The 22,901-nt window shown below is 55.4% G+C and overlaps 1 protein-coding gene across 1 annotated transcript in view; it reads right to left on the bottom strand.

Annotated features, from left to right (window-relative positions):
* LOC133360304 (SH3 and multiple ankyrin repeat domains protein 3-like) overlaps window positions 1–22,901 on the bottom strand; it is a 162,590-nt gene that overhangs the window by 77,996 nt on the left and 61,693 nt on the right. The window contains exons 3-10 of the mRNA XM_061578949.1: window positions 21,007–21,254; window positions 20,149–20,352; window positions 6,342–6,413; window positions 4,649–4,757; window positions 3,567–3,718; window positions 3,125–3,292; window positions 917–1,033; window positions 214–301 (exon numbers count right to left, since the gene is read on the bottom strand). Of these exons, the coding sequence (XP_061434933.1) occupies window positions 214–301; window positions 917–1,033; window positions 3,125–3,292; window positions 3,567–3,718; window positions 4,649–4,757; window positions 6,342–6,413; window positions 20,149–20,352; window positions 21,007–21,222 (1,126 nt within the window). The 5' untranslated portion in view covers window positions 21,223–21,254. The remainder of the gene's footprint in view (window positions 1–213; window positions 302–916; window positions 1,034–3,124; window positions 3,293–3,566; window positions 3,719–4,648; window positions 4,758–6,341; window positions 6,414–20,148; window positions 20,353–21,006; window positions 21,255–22,901) is intronic.

Consider the following 22,901-nt stretch of genomic DNA (forward strand, 5'->3'; position numbering starts at 1 on the left):
GCGATGTGAGCGAGACAGAGAGAGAGCGAGCGGACGAGCAAGACAGCGAGAGAGCGAGCGAGTGAGCCAGAGAGAGAGAGCGAGCGAGACGGAGAGAGAGCGTGCGGACGAGACGGAGAGAGAGCGAGCGGACGAGCGAGACAGCGTGCCGACGAGGGAGACAGATAAAGAGTGAGCGAGCAAGACGGAGAGAGAGCGAGCGAGGGGACGAGCGTGCGTTCACCTGGAAGGCCGTCTGGCTGTTGAAGTTCTTGATCTCCTTGCTTGCGCCGCGATACAGCAGCACCCGAGCACAGCTCTCCTGCGCGAGCACGGACACGCGGCGAGTGAGCCGTGGCCGTTTGTTGCTTCTGCTTTTAGAACCACCGTGGATTTAGAGCATTTGACTGCTACGACAAATTTCCACGTCATAAGCCACTTCGCTGGCCTATCATTTGTAACAAGGTTGCTTCTGAAAAAGAGACGAATAGTTCAGGAGGCCTAACAATGGGTCAGCTATAGCTGACCTCATGGCGGCCACGAGATTCGTCGTCATCATCATCATCGACTGCGAAATTATTGCCGTCTTAATCAACATCGTAATTTTCACGTTTAGCAAATTCATCGTCGTCGTCATCAGCAGGCCTTGTGTGCTCAGTTGGTCTAACCTGGTAAACAAAATTAAAATAAAAAAGTTGTCTACAGTAAAACCTTGGATTGCGAGTAACTTTGTCTGCGAGTGTTTTGCAAGACGAGCAAAAATTGTAAATAAATATTAATTTGATAAACGAGCGAGCTCTTGCAATACGAGTAGTACGTGCATACGCTTTGTCTGCCGAGCGTCACGTGATCACAACTGATATACGAGTGCTTTGGATTACAAACACGTTTCCGGAACGAATTATGCTCGCAATCCGATGCTTTACTGTAGTTTCACCTGGTTGTAGAGGGCACAGATGTGCAATGCCGTGTTGCCAGACGCATTCTGGGCGCTCATGTCGGCCCCGTAGAACAAGAGGTGTTCCAGGTGTTGCACGAGCCCGTGTCTGCAGGCCTGCCGGAGACAACAGACACCTTTGAGCAGAGGTCGCAATCGGGTACCCGATACCCGTACCCTACCCGATACCCGGCTACGCGTACCCAGCCGGGTACGGGTACCCGTTTGCGACCCTGGTGCAGCCGGGTACGGGTACGGGTAGACCGTGAGTCACTGGTGAGTAGCCGTTTGTCACTCATTTCCCAACGTCTTGTCTCGTCTCACAATTCAAGTTCCTAGAATCAACCCACCCACACCTGCAACATGGCGTCATCCCAGAGGTCGCAATCAGGTATCCGATACCCGTACCGGGTACGGGTAGGGTACGGGTATGGCCGGGTACGTGTACGGGTACCCGTTTGCGACCCTGGTGCGGCCGGGTACGGGTAAGGAATCAAAACCCGTTTACGACCTCTGCCGTTGGGGCGAGTGCGGCTTAGCGAGCTCCTGTTGAGGCAGGCAAACGTCGCACCGATGAGGCGGGCGGGCCCCTCACCACGCGCCCGGCCGCTTTAGTCCCCCCGGCGGCGATGTTTACACACCGCACCAGGTTTTTGGTTTAAGGCTGAGCCGACTTAAGGGTAGGGGGCCCAGGAACGGTTAAAATAATCGTCGCTCGGTGTTGGTGGCCGTGAGCGGGACTGGAAATCGGGTCGCCGGGTTATTTATTTTATTGGAATTTATTGTTATTTACTCGGGTAAGGCCCACTGAGCTACGTAGCTCTCATTCAGAAGCGACCTGGCTACCACAAATGATGGCCTCAACGAAGTGGCTTATCGTCGTGGAAATTCCTAGCAGCCAAATACTCTGAAGCGCTTTTGTTTTTAACTGTGGAGGGAAGAACCGGAAGACTCGGGGAAAAACCCACGTGACCATGGGGATAGAGAGAGAGACACGCAAAATCCAAAAATACAGCAGGCGTCAGGGTCGGGCTCGAACCCACAACCTCCTGTACACCAGGCGAGTTAGTCAACATCTCCTAGCCACCGTGATGATGATAAAAGACGCAAACTCCAAATATACAGCAGCAGGCGTCAGGGTCGGGATCGTACCCACGACCTCCTGTACACCAGGCGAGGTAGTTAACATCTCCTAGCCACCGTTTAGATGATGAGAGACACAAACTCCAAATATACAGTAGCAGGCGTCAGGGTCGGGGTCGAACCCACGACCTCCTGCGTACCAGGCGAGGTAGTTAATATCTCCTAGCCACCGTGAGGATGATGAGAGACACAAACTCCAAATACACAGCAGCAGGTGTCAGGGTCGGGGTCGAACCCACGACCTCCTGTATACCAGGCGAGGTAGTTAACATCTCCTAGCCACCGTGATGATGATCAGAGACGCAAACTCCAAATATACAGCAGCAGGTGTCAGGGTCGGGGTCGAACCCACGACCTCCTGTATACCAGGCGAGGTAGTTAACATCTCCTAGCCACCGTGATGATGATCAGAGACGCAAACTCCAAATACACAGCAGCAGGTGTCAGGGTCGGGGTCGAACCCACGACCTCCTGTATACCAGGTGAGGTATTTAACATCTCCTAGCCACCGTGATGATTATCAGGGACGCAAACTCCAAATATACAGCAGCAGGTGTCAGGGTCGGGGTCGAACCCACGACCTCCTGTATACCAGGTGAGGTATTTAACATCTCCTAGCCACCGTGATGATGATGAGAGACGCAAACTCGAAATATACAGCAGCAGGCGTCAGGGTCGGGATCGTACCCACGACCTCCTGTACACCAGGTGAGGTAGTTAACATCTCCTAGCCACTGTTTAGATGATGAGAGACACAAACTCCAAATATACAGCAGCAGGCGTCAGGGTCGGGATCGAACCCACAACCTCCTGTACACCAGGTGAGGTAGTTAACATCTCCTAGCCACCGTGATGATGATGAGAGAGAGGGAGACACGCAAACTCTAAATCTACAGCAGGCGTCAGGGTCGTGATCGAACCCACGACCTCCTGTACACCAGGCGAGGTAGTTAACATCTCATAGCCACCGCGGCGCTCCACGTAACGCACGGTGGCGCCAACCACCGCACTGCTCGCCACGGTCGCGCGGACCGACCTCGCTTCACCCCCCCCACCCCCCCCCACCTGGTGGAGCTCGTTCCAGCCGCTCTCGTCGCTGCTGCCCACGGTGGCGTGGTCGTGCAGCAGCGTATCGCAGCAGCGGGCGTCGCCCCCCGCCAGCACCGTGTAGTAGAGCGGCGTGAGTCCGCGCGCGTCCCCGTAGTCCGGCGACGCGCCCAGGTCCAGCAACGTCTGCGGAGGGGGGGGGGATCAAGGGTCAAGAGAGGTCAGTCGGAGGTCAGCGGGTCAAGGTGGCCGCACGAGGTGGGGGCGGCGGTGGCTGTGGTCACACGTGGAAGAGTAGGGGGTGTGTGTTTGTGCTCGTGAAGGACGCTGCTACTGGGCACGCGCGCGTGTACATGTGTGCGCGTGCGTGCGTCTGCGAGCGTGCGTGTGTGCGCGTGTACATGTGTGTGTGCGTGCACGTGTGTGCGTGCGCGTGTGTGTACATGTGTGCGTGCGTTACCGAGAGCGCTTCGAGGTTGCGGGCGCGCGTCGCCTTGTGCAGCGCCGTAAGTCCGTCGCGCGAGCGGAAGTCCAAGTGGGCGCCGCCGTTCTTCAGCGCCTTGATGAGCTCCGTGGCCCCGTCCAGGCCCACCGCCGCTGTCAGAGGCGACTCTAGACCACGTGGGGGGGGGGGGGGGGGGGGGCGGTAGGGGGGCGGCCACCAGCGTCCACCGTCACCGTCACCGTTGAGGCGATGCGTGCGGCGCCGTTAGGCGCCTCGGCGTGCCGTGGCGGGAGGACCGGCCGAACGGGGCACGTCATCGCGCCGACGTCGGAGCCGACGGCACCAGGCCGCGTGCGCCACGGCCGGAATCGACGTCGCGACGCTCGCCAGGTGCAGGACGACGAGCATACTGAAGCGACGAAGCAGGAGAAGGGGGTTTCTCCACAGCTCTGGCGATGATGCCGGGTTGTGATGACCGGCGAAGCGCCGTACTTTCAGGTTGTAAATGCCGCGGCTTTGCTCTCCGACGCACAACCGGTGTGCTGTACCAGTGACGAATCGGCTACGTTCCGTTCACGCGACGAACCCCTTACCCACCCAGCAGCATAACAAAGGCGGCTTAATCCTCGCTGGCTTATCTACATATGCCATCTACATTACAAAGGCTCAGTTCCAGCAGCAGTACTGACCATCTCACAACTCCTCCTCTCCCGCGGCCCTTCCTGGCTCCTCCCCCCCTTAGCCAGTATATAAGGTCGTACCTCTTAGCACTTCTCTCCACTTGATACAGATTTTTTGCTGTGACAGTTTCACCTGAAGACGGAAGCTTGCGTTGCCCTCTGAAACGTCGTGATTATATAGTTTTTCTTTTTTATTAATTTTAATTTCATTTTTTACCTACGTGACTTTACCGAAAGAACCAAGAAGATGAATCCCTGCAGTCACGAAACCCTTAGCAATTAGCTGCATCGGGCGGTGGCGGGTTTAACGACACATTCGTATATTTACGCGATCTAACCCACAAATCGTTGAGCCAACGGCACCAAACCGCGCAGCCGACGTCAGCGGCGTTCCTGGCGGCCGTTGACGTGCCTCACCTCCCGTGTCGGGGTCGTGGAAGTTGGGGTCGAGGCCTTTGTCGAGGAGCTTGGCGAGCTTCTCCACGGCGCGGTGAGCCACGTAGTCCATGCACCGCTTGAGGTTCGCCTGCACGCACGAGCGCGACGGGCGGCACACGGCCGCATCAACACACAGCCCCCACCCCCCTCCACCCCCCCAGGACGGTGGTTCGGAGATGTTGACTACCTCGCCTGGTACGCAGGAGGTCGTGGGTTCGATCCTGACCCTGACGCCTGCTGCTGTATATTTGGAGTTTGCATCTCTCATCATCATCACGGTGGCTAGGAGATGTTAACTACCTCTCCCGGTACGCAGGAGGTCGTGGGTTCGATCCCGACCCTTACGCCTGCTGCTGTATATTTTTGGAGTTTGCGTCTCTCATCATCATCACGGTGGCTAGGAGATGTTAACCACCTCGCCTGGTACGCAGGAGGTCGTGGGTTCGATCCCGACCCTGACGCCTGCTGCTGTATATTTTTGGAGTTTGCGTCTTTCATCATCATCACGGTGGCTAGGAGATGTTAATCACCTCGCCTGGTGTACAGGAGGTCGTGGGTTCGATCCCGACCCTGACGCCTGCTGCTGTATATTTGGAGTTTGCGTCTCTCATCTTCATCACGGTGACTAGGAGATGTTAACTACCTCGCCAGGTATGCAGGAGGTCGTGGGTTTGATCCCGACAATTGTATTGTAAATGTTGTGTGGGTTTACAATTATAAATGTTGTGGGTTTACTCTCCAACACACTGGTGTGCTGTGCCAGTAACGAATTGACACGTTCTGTTTACGTGACAAACCTTACCAATTGGCTGTGTCGGGTGGTGGTGGGTCTAACGTTTGCAACCCTGGTGCGGCCGGGTACGGGTACGGTTAAGGAATCAAAACCCGTTTGCGACCTCTGCCGGAGGGGGCGGGGAGGATGGGGGAGGAGGTGGAGGGAGAGGTGCAGCGTGGGCGGCTGATGCTGCGCTCTCCTCTATAATTCATCAAACGCCGGAACGCGCCACGGAGCTCTGCTCAGCAGCGCCGGTGCGATGTTAACGAGGCGCGTGGCGGTGGCGGTGCTTGGGGGAGGTGGTGGCGGTGGAGGGGGTGGTGGTGGTGGTAGCGGTGGCAGTAGCGGTGAAGGTGATGGCGGTGGCGGTGCTGGGAGAGGTGGTGGCGGAGGAGGTGGTGGAAGTGGAGGTGGTGGTGGTGGTGACAGTGGTGGTGGTAGCAGCGTTGGTGCTGGGGGAGGCGGTGGCGGTGGAGGAGGTGGTGGTGGTGGTAGCGGTGGCAGTAGTGGTGAAGGTAATGGCGGTGGCAGTAGTGGTGAAGGTAATGGCGGTGGTGGTGCTGGGAGAGGTGGTGGCAAAGGAGGTGGTGGCGAGGTTGTTGTTGTTGTTATTATTATGAGAAGTGTTGGCCCTTCGTGTAAACGCGATTTGCGTGAGAAATCCGATGAGCTATGAAGCTCTTCGTCACAGATCTCCAGTACGGGCTGGGGTTCTCACAATTAAATTATAGAAACGTATACTAACAACAACAACGTGGTAGGGGGCACGGGTTCAGTATTGATGCCCCCAACCCCATCCCACCCCCCCACTCACGCAATAGCTTTAGTAAGGGGAGGGGGGGCACTGCACATGAATGGGGGGCAGAGTGGGGGGGGGGGGGGGCGACGTTGAATCACCTTCGAGTGCAGCTTGGACAGCTGCTTGTCGTCCAGGTTGAGTTGCTTGTAAACTCGCTTCTTGTATCGGAACTGCCAACGACAGAGTCGCCCCCCCACCCCCGGGGGGTTAGCAACGACGACGACAACAACAACAACAACGTCAGCTTCTTGGTTCTTTCGGTAAAGTCACGTAGAAGGGAAGTAATAAAATAATAAAAATAAAACATAATAAAATAATTCTCACGACGTTTCGGCCACAACGCAAGCAGCCGTCCTCAGGTGAAGAACAGGTCTGTCGATAAGACAGAGTCTAAAATGCGTTGGTGCTGGGGACGGCTGCTTGCGTTGTGGCCGAAACGTCGTGAGAATTGTTTTATTATGTTTTATTTTTATTATTTTATTACTTCCCTTCTACGTGACTTTACCGAAAGAACCAAGAAGATGAATCCCTGCAGTCACGAAAGCTTTAAATCGAAACAACGTCAGCGTCAACAACTGACAACAACAACAACAGCCGCATCTTCAACGTTAACAGCGGCGGCAACAGCTCCCACGATAAACATCAACGCCAATTCATGATAGAGGGTTTTTTTTTGGGTTAGATCGCGTTAATATATAAATGTTGTGGCGTTAAAATCCGCCACCACCCGACACAGCCAACTAGTGAGGGTTGTCACGTAAATAGAACGTGGCCAATTCGTCACTAGTACAGCATTAGTGTGTAGTGTATAGTGTAGTGTATAGTGTAGTGTATAGTAGTGTATAGTGTAGTGTATAGTGTAGTGTATAGTGTAGTGTGTAGTGTAGTGTGTAGTGTATAGTGTAGTGTATAGTGTAGTATACTAGTAGAGCACTAATACAGCAGTAGTGTATAGTGTAGTGTATAGTGTAGTGTATAGTGTAGTGTATAGTGTAGTGTATAGTGTAGTGTATAGTGTAGTATACTAGTACAGCACTAACCGGTGTGTTGGAGAGCCAAGCCACAATATTTACAATCTGAGTACGACGTTTCACCAGTAATTACAAACAGCTTCATCAGGCGACAGCCAGATTTGTGGAGAAGTCTGTTTCGTTCCTTAAATAGAGGCGTAGATGTGGTGACCACACTTCTGCGCTCTTGCGCAGAAGTGTGGGGGTGGGTGGGGATTTTAACGCCACATTTATATATTTACGCGATCTAACTCAAAACAACTCTATTATGGTTGACATTGGTCGCGAAAGCCTCCTACGTGTTAAACCAACACCATCATCAACACCATCATCATCATCGTCGTCGTCGTCAATGACAAGCGCCGTCGGACCTCTGACGTCCAATCCACACGGAGGAAAGAGAAGCGGGTGGGGGAGAGAAAGACGAGGAGGAGTGGTGGAGGAGGTGGAAGAGGTGGAGGAGGGAGAAGGAAGGAAATCAGTCGGCTACCGCCGCGGTCATCATCGCTGTGGGAGTCGGACCCAGGGCCACTCGGCGGCGCCGGACTCGAGTGCCGAGCCGACGCTGCCGTCGTGAGCGGCGCGTGTGACCCCCCATTCCTCGTCGCCCGCAACGGGAGGATTCCCGCTGTCCCCCGGTCCTGCGCGAGTGCAATGGCTCCTCCCGCCCCCCGCCCCCACCGGCGCGTTATCTCGTTCGTGCCGTTCGGCGCGCTCTCGTCCCGAAAGAAGCGGAGAAATTGGTTCTTTGATTTTTTGAGCGCGTGAGCGTGTGCCGGTGTGCGCGCGCGATTCACGCTCACGGCCAACGCCGGTGACGATTATCTGAACCGGTCCTGGGCTTCCCCCTAGGTCGACTCGGCCTCAAATGAGAGAGACAAAGGTGGCCCGGGCGTGGCGCTGGCCGCCCACCCCTGGCGTGCCGTGCCGTGCCGTGCCGGCCTTCACCGACGCTTGGAGGGGCGGGGTAGTGGACGGAGCGCTCGACGCCGGACGTAGACAAACACGAGCTCGTCGGCGGTGCGAGCGCGGCGAGGGGCGAGTTCACGACCGGCGCCATCCGCGCCCGACGGACGGCAACGCCGTTTGTCGAAGAGCCGAGCTGGGACAGAGAACGTCGCGTCCGGTTGCCAGCGCCCGGGCGAGACGACCGACACGACCGATACGATCGATACCACCGATACGACCGATACGACCGATCCAACTGATACCACCGACACGACCGAACCAACCGATACGACCGAGACGACCAAGACGACCGAGACGACCAATACCACCGATACGACGACCAATACGCAGTTTGAAAACACCGGCAAATGCGCGTCCGGGCACGGCAATGGTCGGTTTTCTCCGGGTGCACCGAACGCCGCCTAATCGTGAAACCCCGCCCCCCCCCGCCCCCCCCCCCGCCCCCCCCCGCCCACCCCCGCCCCCCCCCAGCACCAGCGGACTCAATGCAGGAGGCTCCTGTACACACAAAGTGAGTCTCGAGCCTCTGCTGTTGAAAACTTTCACACTCCGGCGGCGAGCGTCGTCCCGGCGTCATGAATAGCGACGTGACAGCGAGCGACGTGACAGCGAGCGACGGGGGACGGGGGGGGGGAGGGGCAGGGGCGGGGGGTTACAGTGCGTCGTTCAGCACGATGTCCGACGTTTCGGTCCCGTGCCGCCGCCGGCTACCCTTTCCGAAGCTCCTCCTGCCCACCGAGTTTTGCCGGAGAAGCTCGCGCGGGCGGGGGGCGGGGGGCGGGGAGAGGGGGGCGGGTGGAGGGGGGAGGGAGGAGCGGGGAGGGGGCACCAGGGAGGGGGGAGCGGGGGAATCGTCAGTGAAATCGGGCGCCAGACGACACCCGCCCGACGTCGCGTCGGAGAGACGAGAGCCGAGCGCCATACGGCAGCGTCAAACGCCACGTCTCGCCAGCGCACCTGCAGCAGCAGCAGCTGCACAGGTAGAGGCATGGCCGGCGGGAGAGGACGACGAGGGGCGACGGTCGAAGCTGGCAAACCCTCCCTTCTTCTCGCGAGTCACCAACTCCAAAGCCCTCACGCGTGCACCCCCCCCCACCCCTCCCCTCCCCTCCCTCCCCTCTCCTATCACCGCCACCCTCCTCCGTTGCCGGGGCTCCGTTGTCGGGGCGCCGTTGCCAAGGCGACGTTGCCGGGGCGCCGTTGCCGGGGGGCCGTTGCCGGGGCTCCGTTGTCGGGGCGCCGTTGCCGGGGGGCCGTTGCCGGGGCTCTGTTGCCGGGCGCCGTTGCCGGGTCGCTGTTGCCGGGGGGCAGTTGCCGGGGTTCCGTTGCCGGGTCGCCGTTGCCAAGGCGCCGTTGCCGGGGCGCCGTTGCCGGGACTCCGTTGCCGGGGCGCGAGCGCCGGTGGTGACTCGAGCCAGAGGAGCCGAGAAGATCTTTGACCATTCTAAAATGTTTTTTTTATTGCGTTAGACTCCATTTGTTTTTCTCATCAATCCATCGCTGCGGCTGACTTGGGGCCGACTTCACCGCCCGTCACGGTTTCGTTTTCGTCGTATAAATATCCCCACCTTCTTAGCCGCAGCTCACATTACATCCCTGCCTGCCTGCCTGCCTGCCCGGAGCAGCACTGGCACAAGCGCGGGCTCCGTGCGTGGCGTAGCCAAGCGCACACGTGCACCGCGAGCCGCCTCTCCCTCCCTCCCTCCCTCTCGCTCGCTCGCTCCATCGTGGGGGGCGGTGGTGGAGTGGGTTGTGGCTGGAGGGGGAGGTGACGGCGACGTCGGACCAGCGGGCAGGCAGTGCGATCTACTGGCTGCGCGGGGGACAGCCCCACGTTCATCTTCTCGGTTCTTTCGGTAAAGTCACGTAGAAGGGAAATAATAAAATAATAAAAATAAAACATTATAAAATACAATTCTCACGACGTTTCGGCCACAACGCAAGCAGCCGTCCTCTTAGGTCCGTTCGGGGCTCCGACAAGCTGAAGCCGTGCAAAGACAAAGATCCCCCCCCCCCGGATAGCTTCCAACAGGCTGTCGGGGCAAGTGCTCTTAGCGAGCAACGGTGGAGTGATGATGTCTCCACACCACACCAGGTGTGGAGGCACCAGCACTCCAGGCGGCCATGTGGACCTATGGGGTGTGCCCAGGACCGGTTGGGATCATCGTCACCGGCGTTTGTGCCAGGCTAGGTGCGCTTCGAGGCAACGTGAAGTGTCGAACGCCCGCTGGCAGGTCGTCACAGACCCAGATGCCACAGGTCGACCGACTGAGACAACTGGCTAATGCACCACCTGTGCCCCCTAATGTGCCAACTTGCTGTACTTTAGCCACCCGGCGCTCCGCTCGTTGTTGTGAGCGTCACTCCTCCGCCCTCCGTTGTTGTTGAAGGGCGACTGCCTCCAACTGCCCAGTAGCAGCGTCCTTCACGAGCCTCCTCCTCCACAGAGGCCGATCTTGACACCGCTGGTACCAGTCATCGGCAAGTCCACTCAGCTCCACGTACTCCTGTACCATGTCACTCCATCTCTTCTCTAGCTCGCCGCCGACAGGAGGCTTCGGCCACGGACCCCAGGTGCCGTTGGTTGACCGACTGAGATGAGACTGGCAGACGCAACCACCTGTGCCCCCCAAAAACAAAGACAAAGATTCCCCCCCCCCACCGTATAGCCTCAACAGACTGTTGGGGGCCGGCACGGCACACACGGAGGGGGTAGGCGGCCAGCGACCACGCCCGACCGCCTTTGTCTCCCCAGTGGCGATGTTCAACACACTGCTGCAGGTACTGAGTCGACCTAGGGGAGACCCAGGACCGGTTCAAATTATTGGTGCTGGGGGGAGGGGGGTGGGTGGGGATTTAAGAATCTTTGGTTCTTTCGGTAAAGTCACGTAAGTAAAAAAAAATATACAATTTAAAAAATAATAAGCAAAAAACCCACGACGTTTCCATCGCAACACAAGCGGTTTGCTGCTGCTACTGCTGTTGCTGCTGCTTCATGAAGACCGCTGCGCCGGGAGGGTAAAGTGTCGGCGGACTCTTCAAAGACGTCTTGGCGAGCGTGTAAAGAGAAGACCAAAACTACCCACGCTGCCTTTGAGCACAAGTGAAAATTGCGCGTGGCAGCAATGAGCACGATTATTTTATTGACTGCCAGGGGACTGCGGCGTTCCCTCCCTGGGCGACCGTGACGGTGACTCGTCCAGAGGGGGCTCCTCCCCACCCCGAGCCTCTCGCCTCCGCGCCCCGTTTCAAAATCTGGCGCAATCTTGGGACACGACGCCTCGTCTATAAATACAGAAATATGATAAAGCCACCGCCACCACTACCGGCACAACCGCCACCTCCACCACCACCAACGCCACTACCGCCACTACCACTGCCACCGTCACCGCCACCGCCACCACCTCCACCACTACCTCCACCACTTCCGCCACCACCTCCTCCGTCACCTCCACCCCCACCACCACCACCACCACCGCCACCACCGCCACCACCGCCACCACCACCTTTACTGCCACCGCTACCACCACCACCACTTCTCCCGCGTCGCGGGAGAAGTGGTGGGGTCTCTGTGTGAGTCAATGGGTCTCTGTGTGAGTCTATGGGTCTCTGTGTGAGTCTATGGGTCTCTGTGTGAGTCTATGGGTTTCTGTGTGAGTCTATGGGTCTCTGTGTGAGTATATGGGTCTCTGTGCGAGTCTATAGGTCTCTGTGTGAGTCTATGGGTCTCTGTGCGAGTCTATGGGTCTCTGTGTGAGTATATGGGTCTCTGTGTGAGTATATGGGTCTCTGTGCGAGTCTATAGGTCTCTACGTGAGTCTGTGGGTCTCTGTGCGAGTCTATAGGTCTCTGTGCGAGTCTATGGGTCTCTGTGCGAGTCTATGGGTCTCTGTGCGAGTATATGGGTCTCTGTGTGAGTATATGGGTCTCTGTGTGGGTATATGGGTCTCTGTGCGAGTCTATGGGTCTCTGTGTGAGTCTATGGGTCTCTGTGTGAATCTATGGGTCTCTGTGTGAGTCTATGGGTCTCTGTGTGAGTATATGGGTCTCTGTGCGAGTCTATAGGTCTCTGTGTGAGTCTATGGGTCTCTGTGTGAGTCTATGGGTCTCTGTGTGAGTATATGGGTCTCTGTGCGAGTCTATGGGTCTCTGTGTGAGTCTATGGGTCTCTGTGTGAGTCTATGGGTCTCTGTGTGAGTCTATGGGTCTCTGTGTGAGTATATGGGTCTCTGTGCGAGTCTATGGGTCTCTGTGCGAGTCTATGGGTCTCTGTGTGAGTCTATGGGTCTCTGTGTGAGTATATGGGTCTTTGTGCGAGTATATGGGTCTCTGTGCGAGTCTATAGGTCTCTGTGCGAGTCTATGGGTCTCTGTGCGAGTATATGGGTCTCTGTGCGAGTCTATGGGTCTCTACGTGAGTCTGTGGGTCTCTGTGCGAGTCTATGGGTCTCTGTGCGAGTCTATGGGTCTCTGTGCGAGTCTATGGGTCTCTGTGCGAGTATATGGGTCTCTGTGTGAGTATATGGGTCTCTGTGCGAGTCTATAGGTCTCTGTGTGAGTCTATGGGTCTCTGTGCGAGTCTATGGGTCTCTGTGTGAGTATATGGGTCTCTGTGTGAGTATATGGGTCTCTGTGCGAGTCTATAGGTCTCTACGTGAGTCTGTGGGTCTCTGTGCGAGTCTATGGGTCTCTGTGCGAGTCTATGGGTCTCTGTGCGAGTCTATGGGTCTCTGTGCGAGTATATGGGTCTCTGTGTGAGTATATGGGTCTATGTGTGGGTATATGGGTCTCTGTGCGAGTCTATGGGTCTCTGTGTGAGTCTATGGGTCTCTGTGTGAATCTATGGGTCTCTGTGTGAGTCTATGGGTCTCTGTGTGAGTATATGGGTCTCTGTGCGAGTCTATAGGTCTCTGTGTGAGTCTATGGGTCTCTGTGTGAGTCTATGGGTCTCTGTGTGAGTATATGGGTCTCTGTGCGAGTCTATGGGTCTCTGTGTGAGTCTATGGGTCTCTGTGTGAGTCTATGGGTCTCTGTGTGAGTCTATGGGTCTCTGTGTGAGTATATGGGTCTCTGTGCGAGTCTATGGGTCTCTGTGCGAGTCTATGGGTCTCTGTGTGAGTCTATGGGTCTCTGTGTGAGTATATGGGTCTTTGTGCGAGTATATGGGTCTCTGTGCGAGTCTATAGGTCTCTGTGCGAGTCTATGGGTCTCTGTGCGAGTATATGGGTCTCTGTGCGAGTCTATGGGTCTCTACGTGAGTCTGTGGGTCTCTGTGCGAGTCTATGGGTCTCTGTGCGAGTCTATGGGTCTCTGTGCGAGTCTATGGGTCTCTGTGCGAGTATATGGGTCTCTGTGTGAGTATATGGGTCTCTGTGCGAGTCTATGGGTCTCTGTGTGAGTCTATGGGTCTCTGTGTGAATCTATGGGTCTCTACGTGAGTCTATGGGTCTCTGTGTGAGTATATGGGTCTCTGTGTGAGTATAGGGGTCTCTGTGCGAGTCTATGGGGCTCTGTGTGAGTCTATGGGTCTCTGTGTGAGTATATGGGTCTCTGTGCGAGTCTATAGGTCTCTGTGCGAGTCTATGGGTCTCTGTGTGAGTCTATGGGTCTCTGTGCGAGTCTATGGGGCTCTGTGTGAGTCTATGGGTCTCTGTGTGAGTATATGGGTCTCTGTGCGAGTCTATAGGTCTCTGTGCGAGTCTATGGGTCTCTGTGTGAGTCTATGCATCTCTGTGTGAGTCTATGGGTCTCTGTGTGAGTCTATGGGTCTCTACGTGAGTCTGTGGGTCTCTGTGCGAGTCTATGGGTCTCTGTGCGAGTCTATGGGTCTCTGTGTGAGTATATAGGTCTCTGTGCGAGTCTATGGGTCTCTGTGCGAGTCTATGGGGCTCTGTGTGAGTCTATGGGTCTCTGTGTGAGTATATGGGTCTCTGTGTGAGTCTGTGGGTCTCTGTGTGAGTCTGTGGGTCTCTGTGTGAATCTATGGGTCTCTACGTGAGTCTATGGGTCTCTGTGTGAGTATATGGGTCTCTGTGTGAGTATAGGGGTCTCTGTGCGAGTCTATGGGGCTCTGTGTGAGTCTATGGGTCTCTGTGTGAGTATATGGGTCTCTGTGCGAGTCTATAGGTCTCTGTGCGAGTCTATGGGTCTCTGTGTGAGTCTATGGGTCTCTGTGTGAGTCTGTGTGTTGAACTTCTTTTGCACCATCGTACGTAGCCAACCGTGCTACTAGGAGGTGTGTGGGAGGGGGGGGGGACAACAAACTAACAACAATAATTATTAAAATGTAAAATGCGCATTTCATCCTAGGACCCCAGTGCACAGCGCATGGAAAGCAGTGAAACTAAAACAGAAGCAGGGGCAACCGACCAATCCGGAGTTGGCACGAAGGCCACTTTAAAGAGACGGCGGTTCTCAAAGCAGATTTGAAATCTATCGACCGACTCCGACCGACTAATTCCAAGCGGCAAGGCTTGGAATCAGTCCGCCACGCTAACAAAAGCTACGCGCGGGCGCAAACCTGGGACATGGATTTGTTTTCTCTCCGGGTCCTCAGGTTTCCACCCCCGTCCCACCCCCAATATTTAGAATCGACATCACGCGTTGAGGGAATTTGGACGCCTCTATGAAAATGTTCCATGTGGAGAGCCAATTGGGGTCGGGCGATCGTCTGTGGCCGAGGTCGCCTCTGAGAAGGAGCTGCCACGGGTATCAGCGGGGCCTTGGTCACCTGGTAAACAAACTTTTTAAAAGTTTGGGTGTAAAATTTAAAGTGTCCTGGGGACACCTTCAGTTTCCTCCCACAAAAAGCCAACTCGTAACACATCCAAGCCGTCCTCAAAGCTACACACGGGGGTAAATCCTGAAAGCGAGACTCTAAAGAGACACGTGGATACTTCATTTGGAGCTTTCGTGACTGCAGAAATTACTCTTTGGTTCTTTCGGTAAAGTGACGTATAAAGAGAAAAGAATAAATTAAATACCACCATACAAGTATTTAATTTATTATTTTCTCTTTACACGTCACTTTACCGAAAGAACCAAAGAGTGAGACACGTGGATTTCTCCGTCTCTCTCTCCCCTGTGACGGTGGAACATCGGACGTCGCGTCACGGCCGTCCGGCTCGCGAAAGCTCCCCGCGGGATTCGTCGCTGGGTGCTCGCCGCCGGTTCGAAGTCATCCGAGGGAGATCGCAGTCAACGGAGCGGCGAGGGTGTGGGGGGGCAGGGGGAGGAGGGGGAGGGAATTCAACCCGGCGGGGATTTACTCCAGACACAGCCCCCCGGCTCAAGCGCTGGGAGACGGTCCCACGGCGGCCTCACAGCTCCCCGTCGCCGCGACAGCGAGCGGCGCGCACTGCACACTCGTGACGCACGGCGACAACAACGATGACAACGACGACAACAACAACAACGATGACAACAACAACGACAACAACGATGACAACAACAACAACGATGATGACACCAACAACGCGAACAACGACAACAATGACAATGACGACAACAACGACAACAACAACGACAACAAGATGACAACAACGATGACAACAACGACAACAACGATGATGACGCCAACAACGACACCAACAACAACGACGACGACAACGACAACAATGACGACCACAATGACAACAACGACACCGACGACAACGACAACAACGACAATGACAACGACAAAAATGACGACAACAACGACAACACCAACGACACCAACAACAACGACAACACCAACGACACCAACAACAACGACGACAACAACAACGACGACACCAACAACAACGACAACACCAACGACACCAACAACAACGACAACACCAACGACACCAACAACAACGACAACACCAACGACACCAACAACAACGACAACACCAACGACACCAACAACAACGACAACACCAACGACACCAACAACAACGACAACACCAACGACAACAACAACAACGACAACACCAACGACACCAACAACAACGACAACACCAACGACACCAACAACAACGACAACACCAACGACAACAACAACAACGACAACACCAACGACACCAACAACAACGACAACACCAACGACACCAACAACAACGACGACACCAACGACAACAACAACAACGACGACAACAATAACGACACCAACAATAACGACACCAACAACAACGACACCAACAACAACGACAACAACAACAACGACGACAACAATAACGACAGACAAACAGACGACGACAGACTCGGCCCATTCACCGCCGAGTGGCGGTGAAGCCCCCGCGGCGCTCGTGCCAGGCTAGGTGCACTTCGAGGCCGCCACGTGACACGTGCGGAAGGCTTCTCGCCCGCGGGCAGGAGGAGGAGTGTGGTCACGTGACAGACCCCGGCGGGTGCCACGGGTTGACCGACTGAGATGACTGGCAGATGCACCACCTGTGCTCCCCCACTGTGCCAACTGGCACAAAAAAAAGACAAAGATCCCCCGTGTAGCCTGTAACAGACTGTAGGGGCAAGTGCTGTTAGCAAGTAGCACCTATAACGGCCGGCACTGCACACGAGGGGGTGGGTGGCCAGCACCACGCTCGGCCGCCTTTGTCTTCCCAGCGGCGATGTTTACTCGTTTGAGGCTCAGTCGACCTAGGGGAGGCCCGGGACCGGTTCAGATAATCATCACCGGTATTGGCCGTGAGCGGGAATCGAACCCGGGTCGCCGGGTTCGTAGCGCAGCGTGGCGCTAACCGCTGCACCACCGCTCCCCAACTGGCCCACACCACCGCCACACACCCACACACGCGCCATATACACACACACAGGGACCCCCAGACAGACATGTGAGACAAGCACAAAGATCCCCCGTGTAGCCTACGTACAATGTCACGGCAAGTGCTGTTCGAGAGGCCAGCCGCGGATCCGATGGGGGGATGGGGGGGGGGAAGGTATTTTATTGATACCTTAGAAAATATTGGGAATGTATTGATTATAACACTGGCCAACACACTTTTTCTGGCATAAGGTATTCCAACGGTTTCAAGGTAGTTTTTGTCCATCACATCAGGTTTTTGAGATATCAAATATTGCATTTTCAATAAAAACTGCAGAAGAAATATATTAAATAAATGTGGATATTTACATAAAATTATATTATAAACACACTATCCTAAAAATACAGCACCATATTTTAGCACTAAAGCAGTCACTGACTCGCAACAACTCGCAATCATAAGTGACAGAGTTAATCTCGGGTAAAATCAATGAAAATGGGGTATGCCGATAGCATAAAAATGAGTTGTGATAGAGCAAATCTGAGATCAGATTTGGAATCAGCACCCTGAAATTAGTCTAGAACAGCTGCAAAAGTCCAGGCCAAGAAAAAAAATGTTTTTTTGTGTTGACCAGTGTAATTAATGTAGGGGGCCTCTATTTAAAAGGCTTGGAATTTTGGGACATCCCAACTATCCCACGCCGCCTCCCCCCGGAAAGTTTCTCCATCCGCCTCTGATGTCGGCTGCCAACCCTCCCCGTCACTGATGGCGTTATGCACTGCAACAGCTCACCAGGCACCAGAGGTCGCAAACGGGTTTTGATTCCTTACCCGTACCCGTACCCGGCCGCACCAGGGTTGCAAACGGCGACCCCTATCCGTACCCAGCTGGGTACGGGTACCCGTTCCCTACCCGTACCCTACCCGAAATGAGTGACAAACGGTGACTCACCAGTGACTCACGGCCTACCCGTACCCGTACTCTGCCGCACCAGGGTCGCAAACGGCTACCCGTACCCGTACCCAGCCGGGTACGGGTAGCCGGGTATCGGGTAGGGTATGGGTATCGGGTACCCGGTTGCGACCTCTGCCAGGCATTCGATCGTACGTACGGTGCGCGCTTTCAAGTTCCCGCGGGCGAAGGCCTTACTCCGACTTGGGAACGCATCGATGCTCGCGAGCTTTGATTTAACTTGCCCTGTCGTCCGCTCATATCCTTTCAAATCTACCGACGCTTTAATATGTTCGGATCACCGAACGAGCTGAAATGTTGCACGCACAGATTCGTCTACACGGTGAGAATTCATGATTTTTTCATTAAAAGGACCGGTTCAGGTCCCCCGACTATCCTGGACCTCTCTTGGTGGTTAATCATTTTTTTACTCAATTTCTTTATTGCACTAGATTTGAAATACATTGCTAGAATTATCCAGACAATAATGATTGGGACCTTAGAATGAATAGGCACACGTGCAAATTGTGTTTTTACAAGATTAACATTAAAATAAATTAGGTGATGAAAACTACAAGTTGTTTCAATGCGATTTAACGCTTTCGTGACTGCAGGGATTCATCTTCTTGGTTCTTTTGGTAAAGTCACGTAGAAGGGAAGTAATAAAATAATAAAAATGAAACATTAATAAAATCATTCTCACGACATTTCGGCCACAACGGCTGCTTGCGTTGTGGCCGAAACGTCGACAATGATGACGACGATGACGATGATGATGACGATGATGATGACGATGATGATGACGATGATGATGATGATGACGAAGACGATGACGAAGACTATGATGATGATGAAGGGGTCGTGGCGCTCCATCGCGCGAGGAATGTAAAAAGGTACAGCCCCTGCAACTGCTCGCTCGCACCACCGCTTGAGGTGGACGCGGCTCTAGAGCAGTTGGGCGACTCTCTAGACTCTGGAGCATTTTGGTTTGCCGACCCCTGACTATGAGAGTCCAGTTTACCACGGGAGTCCAGTTTACCACAGAAGTCCAGTTCACTATGGGAGTCCAGTTCACCATGGGAGTCCAGTTTACCATGGAAGTCCAGTTTACCATGGGAGTCCAGTTTACCATGGAATTCCAGTTCACCATGAGAGTCAAGTTTACCATGGAATTACAGTTCACCGTGGGAGTCCAGTTTACCATGGAAGTCCAGTTTACCATGGGAGTCCAGTTTACCATGGGAGTCCAGTTTATCATAGAATCCAATTAACCACAGAATTTCAGTTCACCATGGGAGTCCAGTTCCGTCTCGTATTCACCACACAGTGGCATAGGCGACTCAAAATATCGAGCTTTTTTTCTTTTTACAACCGAATTCGAATCAAAAAATGGCCGCACTCGTACCTCTGGTTTGCCGACCGCCCCATTGGGTCTCGCAGCTCCGGTGGCGTTATACCGTCGCCTACTCTCACCCCACCGGCTACAAACGTTTCCGGGAGAGAAGAGGCCGCGGGGAGAGTGGGCCCACGCTTCACCACGCCCCTGCCCACCGTGTTTCGACGCCGCTCGCGGGAACGTCCGGCACGCCGCCGGGACCGTGCCGGGCCGGGAAGTCGATCGTCCCCGGCTCGCTCCCCGGCTCGCTCCCCGGCTCGCTCGCCGACGTGCGTCGAACTTCCTACGCAGCCGTACGCAGCCGACCGCGACCGGTCGCGGAGACCCCCGTACCGCAGATTGAACGCAAGTCACAAGGCCCCCGGGGCGCGGGGAAACCTCCGGTGCTCCGCTCCAAATTGGGTCCGGTGCAGCCGCGAGGAAATGACGTTTGGGGCGGCGAACATCCCCCGGCACGCAACGGGGAGCGAGCGGCACATTGCCGCGAGGGACGCACCGCGGAGAGAGGGGCGGGCGGGGGGGGGGGCCGGGGCAGCGCAAAACCCGAGGACGCTGGGGCGGCAGCGCCACGCGACACAAAGCGCAGGCAAGCGGGGCCTACGGGCGGCGAGGCACGGTAGGACCAGGGCTGGGCAGGGGGGCAAGGGTAGGACAAGATGGGGGGGACGGGAGGGGAGGCGAGTGGGTGAGGGGCAAGGCAGGGCAGGGGGACAAGGGTAGGATGAGATGGGGGGGGCGGAAGGGGAGGCGAGGGGGGGGGGTGAGTTCAAGGCAGGGCAGGGTGGGCAAGGGTAGCGCGGGAGAGAGAGGGGGCAAGGTGCGTCAAGCCAGGCCAGCACCTCCAGGTAAGGCACGCCGGTGTTGGGGGGCTGCGGGTAGTCGCGCAGCGGCCGCTCCTCGTCGAAGAACTTTCCGGCACGGCCGTTGCAGGCGGGCTGGAAGAGGCCGTAGTTGAGGGCGTCGCTAAGGCTCTGCGTGAGCGTCTGCAGGATGCGCTGCTTGGCCTCGCGCACCAGCGCGTCCGGGTTGAAGCGTAGGCACTTCTGCGAGCGAGAGAGCACGAAACACGGGTCATTCCTCTTGTAGCGCCGCCCACCACCGCCACCACGTTCCAATCTCTGGTTACCACATTCAGACAAGCCCCTCCCCCCTCCCCCCCTTAGCTTGTATTTAAGGGCTGGTCTCTTGGAGTTTTGCCTCACTTGATGCGGTAATTTTGGCTGTGACGGTCCCACCTGATGACGGAGACTTGCGTTGCCTCCGAAACGTCGTGATTAATTATCTTATTTATATTATTACTTCCATTAATTAAATTTTTTACCCACGTGACTTTACCGAAAAAGCCTAAGAGTGCGAGTACATCTTCTTGGTTCTTTCGGTAAAGTCACGTAGAAGGGAAATAATAAAATAATAAAAATAAAACATAATAAAATAATTCTCACGACGTTTCGGCCACAACGCAAGCAGCCGTCCCTCAGGTGAAGACCAGGTCTGTCGGGGAGACAGCGTCTGAAGAGCCTGAGTACAGATCATCGGTTGACGCGCAGGTGCTTCGCAGCCAACGTTACGATTCGTTGCCAAGCAAAACGACGCTCGTTTAACCCGGGAAAGCCTCGCCGAGTCTCAAGACCCAAGAGGGTCCTGCCCAGCTTTCCCGCTCCTTTGCCCGGCGCCGCCCCCCGTTCGACCGCCCTCACCGTCTGGTGGAGCTCGGGCACGCCGACGCGCACCACCATCGTGTTGAGGCCGGCGTCGTCGCCGGCGGCTCCCGGCGCTCGCTCCGCAGTGGCGCGGATCGTGTCGTAAATGGTCTCCTCGCGCGACGACCCCTCGCCGTCGGACTCGCCGCCGCCGCTGCCCTCCGAGCCGCTGGCGGCCGCCTCATCCTCGCTGGGAGGGGGGCTCACAGGCATGGCTGCCGCCACCGCCGCCACGTTTCACATCACTGCGGGGGCGGGAGGGCACGCGACGACACCGGCACACGGTCACGGGGCGGGTCACGGACGGCGACTCCACTGGCACGGTACGGTGTCCGACGTTTCGTGCCACGTGCCGGGGGCGTCTCGTCCTTCTTCAGGATCGAGTTTCGTTCGCCCGGCAAAAGCGGAGCGGAATGCCGGGCAGACACACGGCGTTTGGTTTTGCTGTCATTCCCACGCGCACCTCCGATTAGCGCGGCTGGCTACGTACGGTGCGAAAGAAGTTCAACACTATGAGACCTCCTTGACCAGTGGCGAAATATAGTAGTAGGTTTTCACCCTTTCAACTGGTACAAAAACTGACACCTTTATACAAGCGATCATGTTTGCAATAACCAGCAACACAAGCAGTCAAAATGCAAACAAAAAGAAACAACTCTGATGAGGATAATGATATGCACTGTCCTTGATGTTGATTGGTCCACACCCGAGACAGCTTTTCTTAGAGCCTAGTCTCCACTTGTGTTGGACCAGATGACGCCAAAAGGCGTACAACTCAAAGACAGCGCACTATCAGAGTATTGAGAGCTCGGGGTAAGCAATTACACTATGAGACATCTCCTTTACCAGTGGCGAAATATAGTAATAGGTTTTTACCCTTTCAACTGGTACAACAACTGACACCTTTATACAAGCGATCATGTTTGCAATAACCACAACACAAGCAGTCAAAATGCAAACAAAAAGAAACAACTCTGATGATGATAATGATGATGCCTTGTATAAAGGTGTCAGTTTTTGTACCAGTTGAAAGGGTAAAAACCTATTACTAGAAGTTCAACATTCGAACAATACGTACATCCGCCCACAGCTAATGCCGAGTTAACTGCAACTCAAGCGATTGTTTGACGGACAGACTGGCGGATGGACAGGCAGACACACGGACAGGCACGTAGGTGAATGGAGGAATACAATCCACGGACAGAATGGAAGAACTGAAGCTTGCACGACAACCACAGCCGCTATTCACCACAAAGTGGCGGTGACGTCACCATGGCTATCGTGTCGTGGCGAGGCGCTGGTGCCAGGTTAGGTGCACCGCGTAGCCTCGACAGACTCGCTCGCTCTCGTAGAGAGACGACGATGATGATTACGACTGCCGTAACTCACCGCTCACCCGACCCAGATTCACAGAGGCCTCGGAAATTCCCCGGCACGCACAGTTGAGAGCGGTGGCACAGCAGTTGGCGCACCTGCGCTACGTAATGTGACAAGCTTGATTCGATTTTCCGGTCACGGCCAACATCAGTGGGGAGTGATATATCAACTGGTCCGAGGTCTGAGACTCACACGGAAACCCATAGACTCACACAGAGACCTATAGACTCACACAGAGACCCATAGACTCACACAGAGACCCACAGACTCACACAGAGACCCACAGACTCACACAGAGACCCAAAGACTCACACAGAAACCCATAGACTCGCACAGAGACCCATAGACTCGCACAGAGACCCATAGACTCACACAGAGAACTACAGACACGCACAGAGACCGACAGACTCACAGAGACCGACAGACTCACAGAGACCCATAGACTCACACAGAGACACACAGACTCACACAGAGACCCACAGACTCACACAGAGACCCATAGACTCACACAGAGA

The sequence above is a fragment of the Lethenteron reissneri genome, chromosome 68, assembly GCF_015708825.2.
Source record: "Lethenteron reissneri isolate LAM-NWPU_2019-01 chromosome 68, ASM1570882v1, whole genome shotgun sequence".
NCBI classification, from domain to species: Eukaryota; Metazoa; Chordata; class Hyperoartia; order Petromyzontiformes; family Petromyzontidae; genus Lethenteron; species Lethenteron reissneri.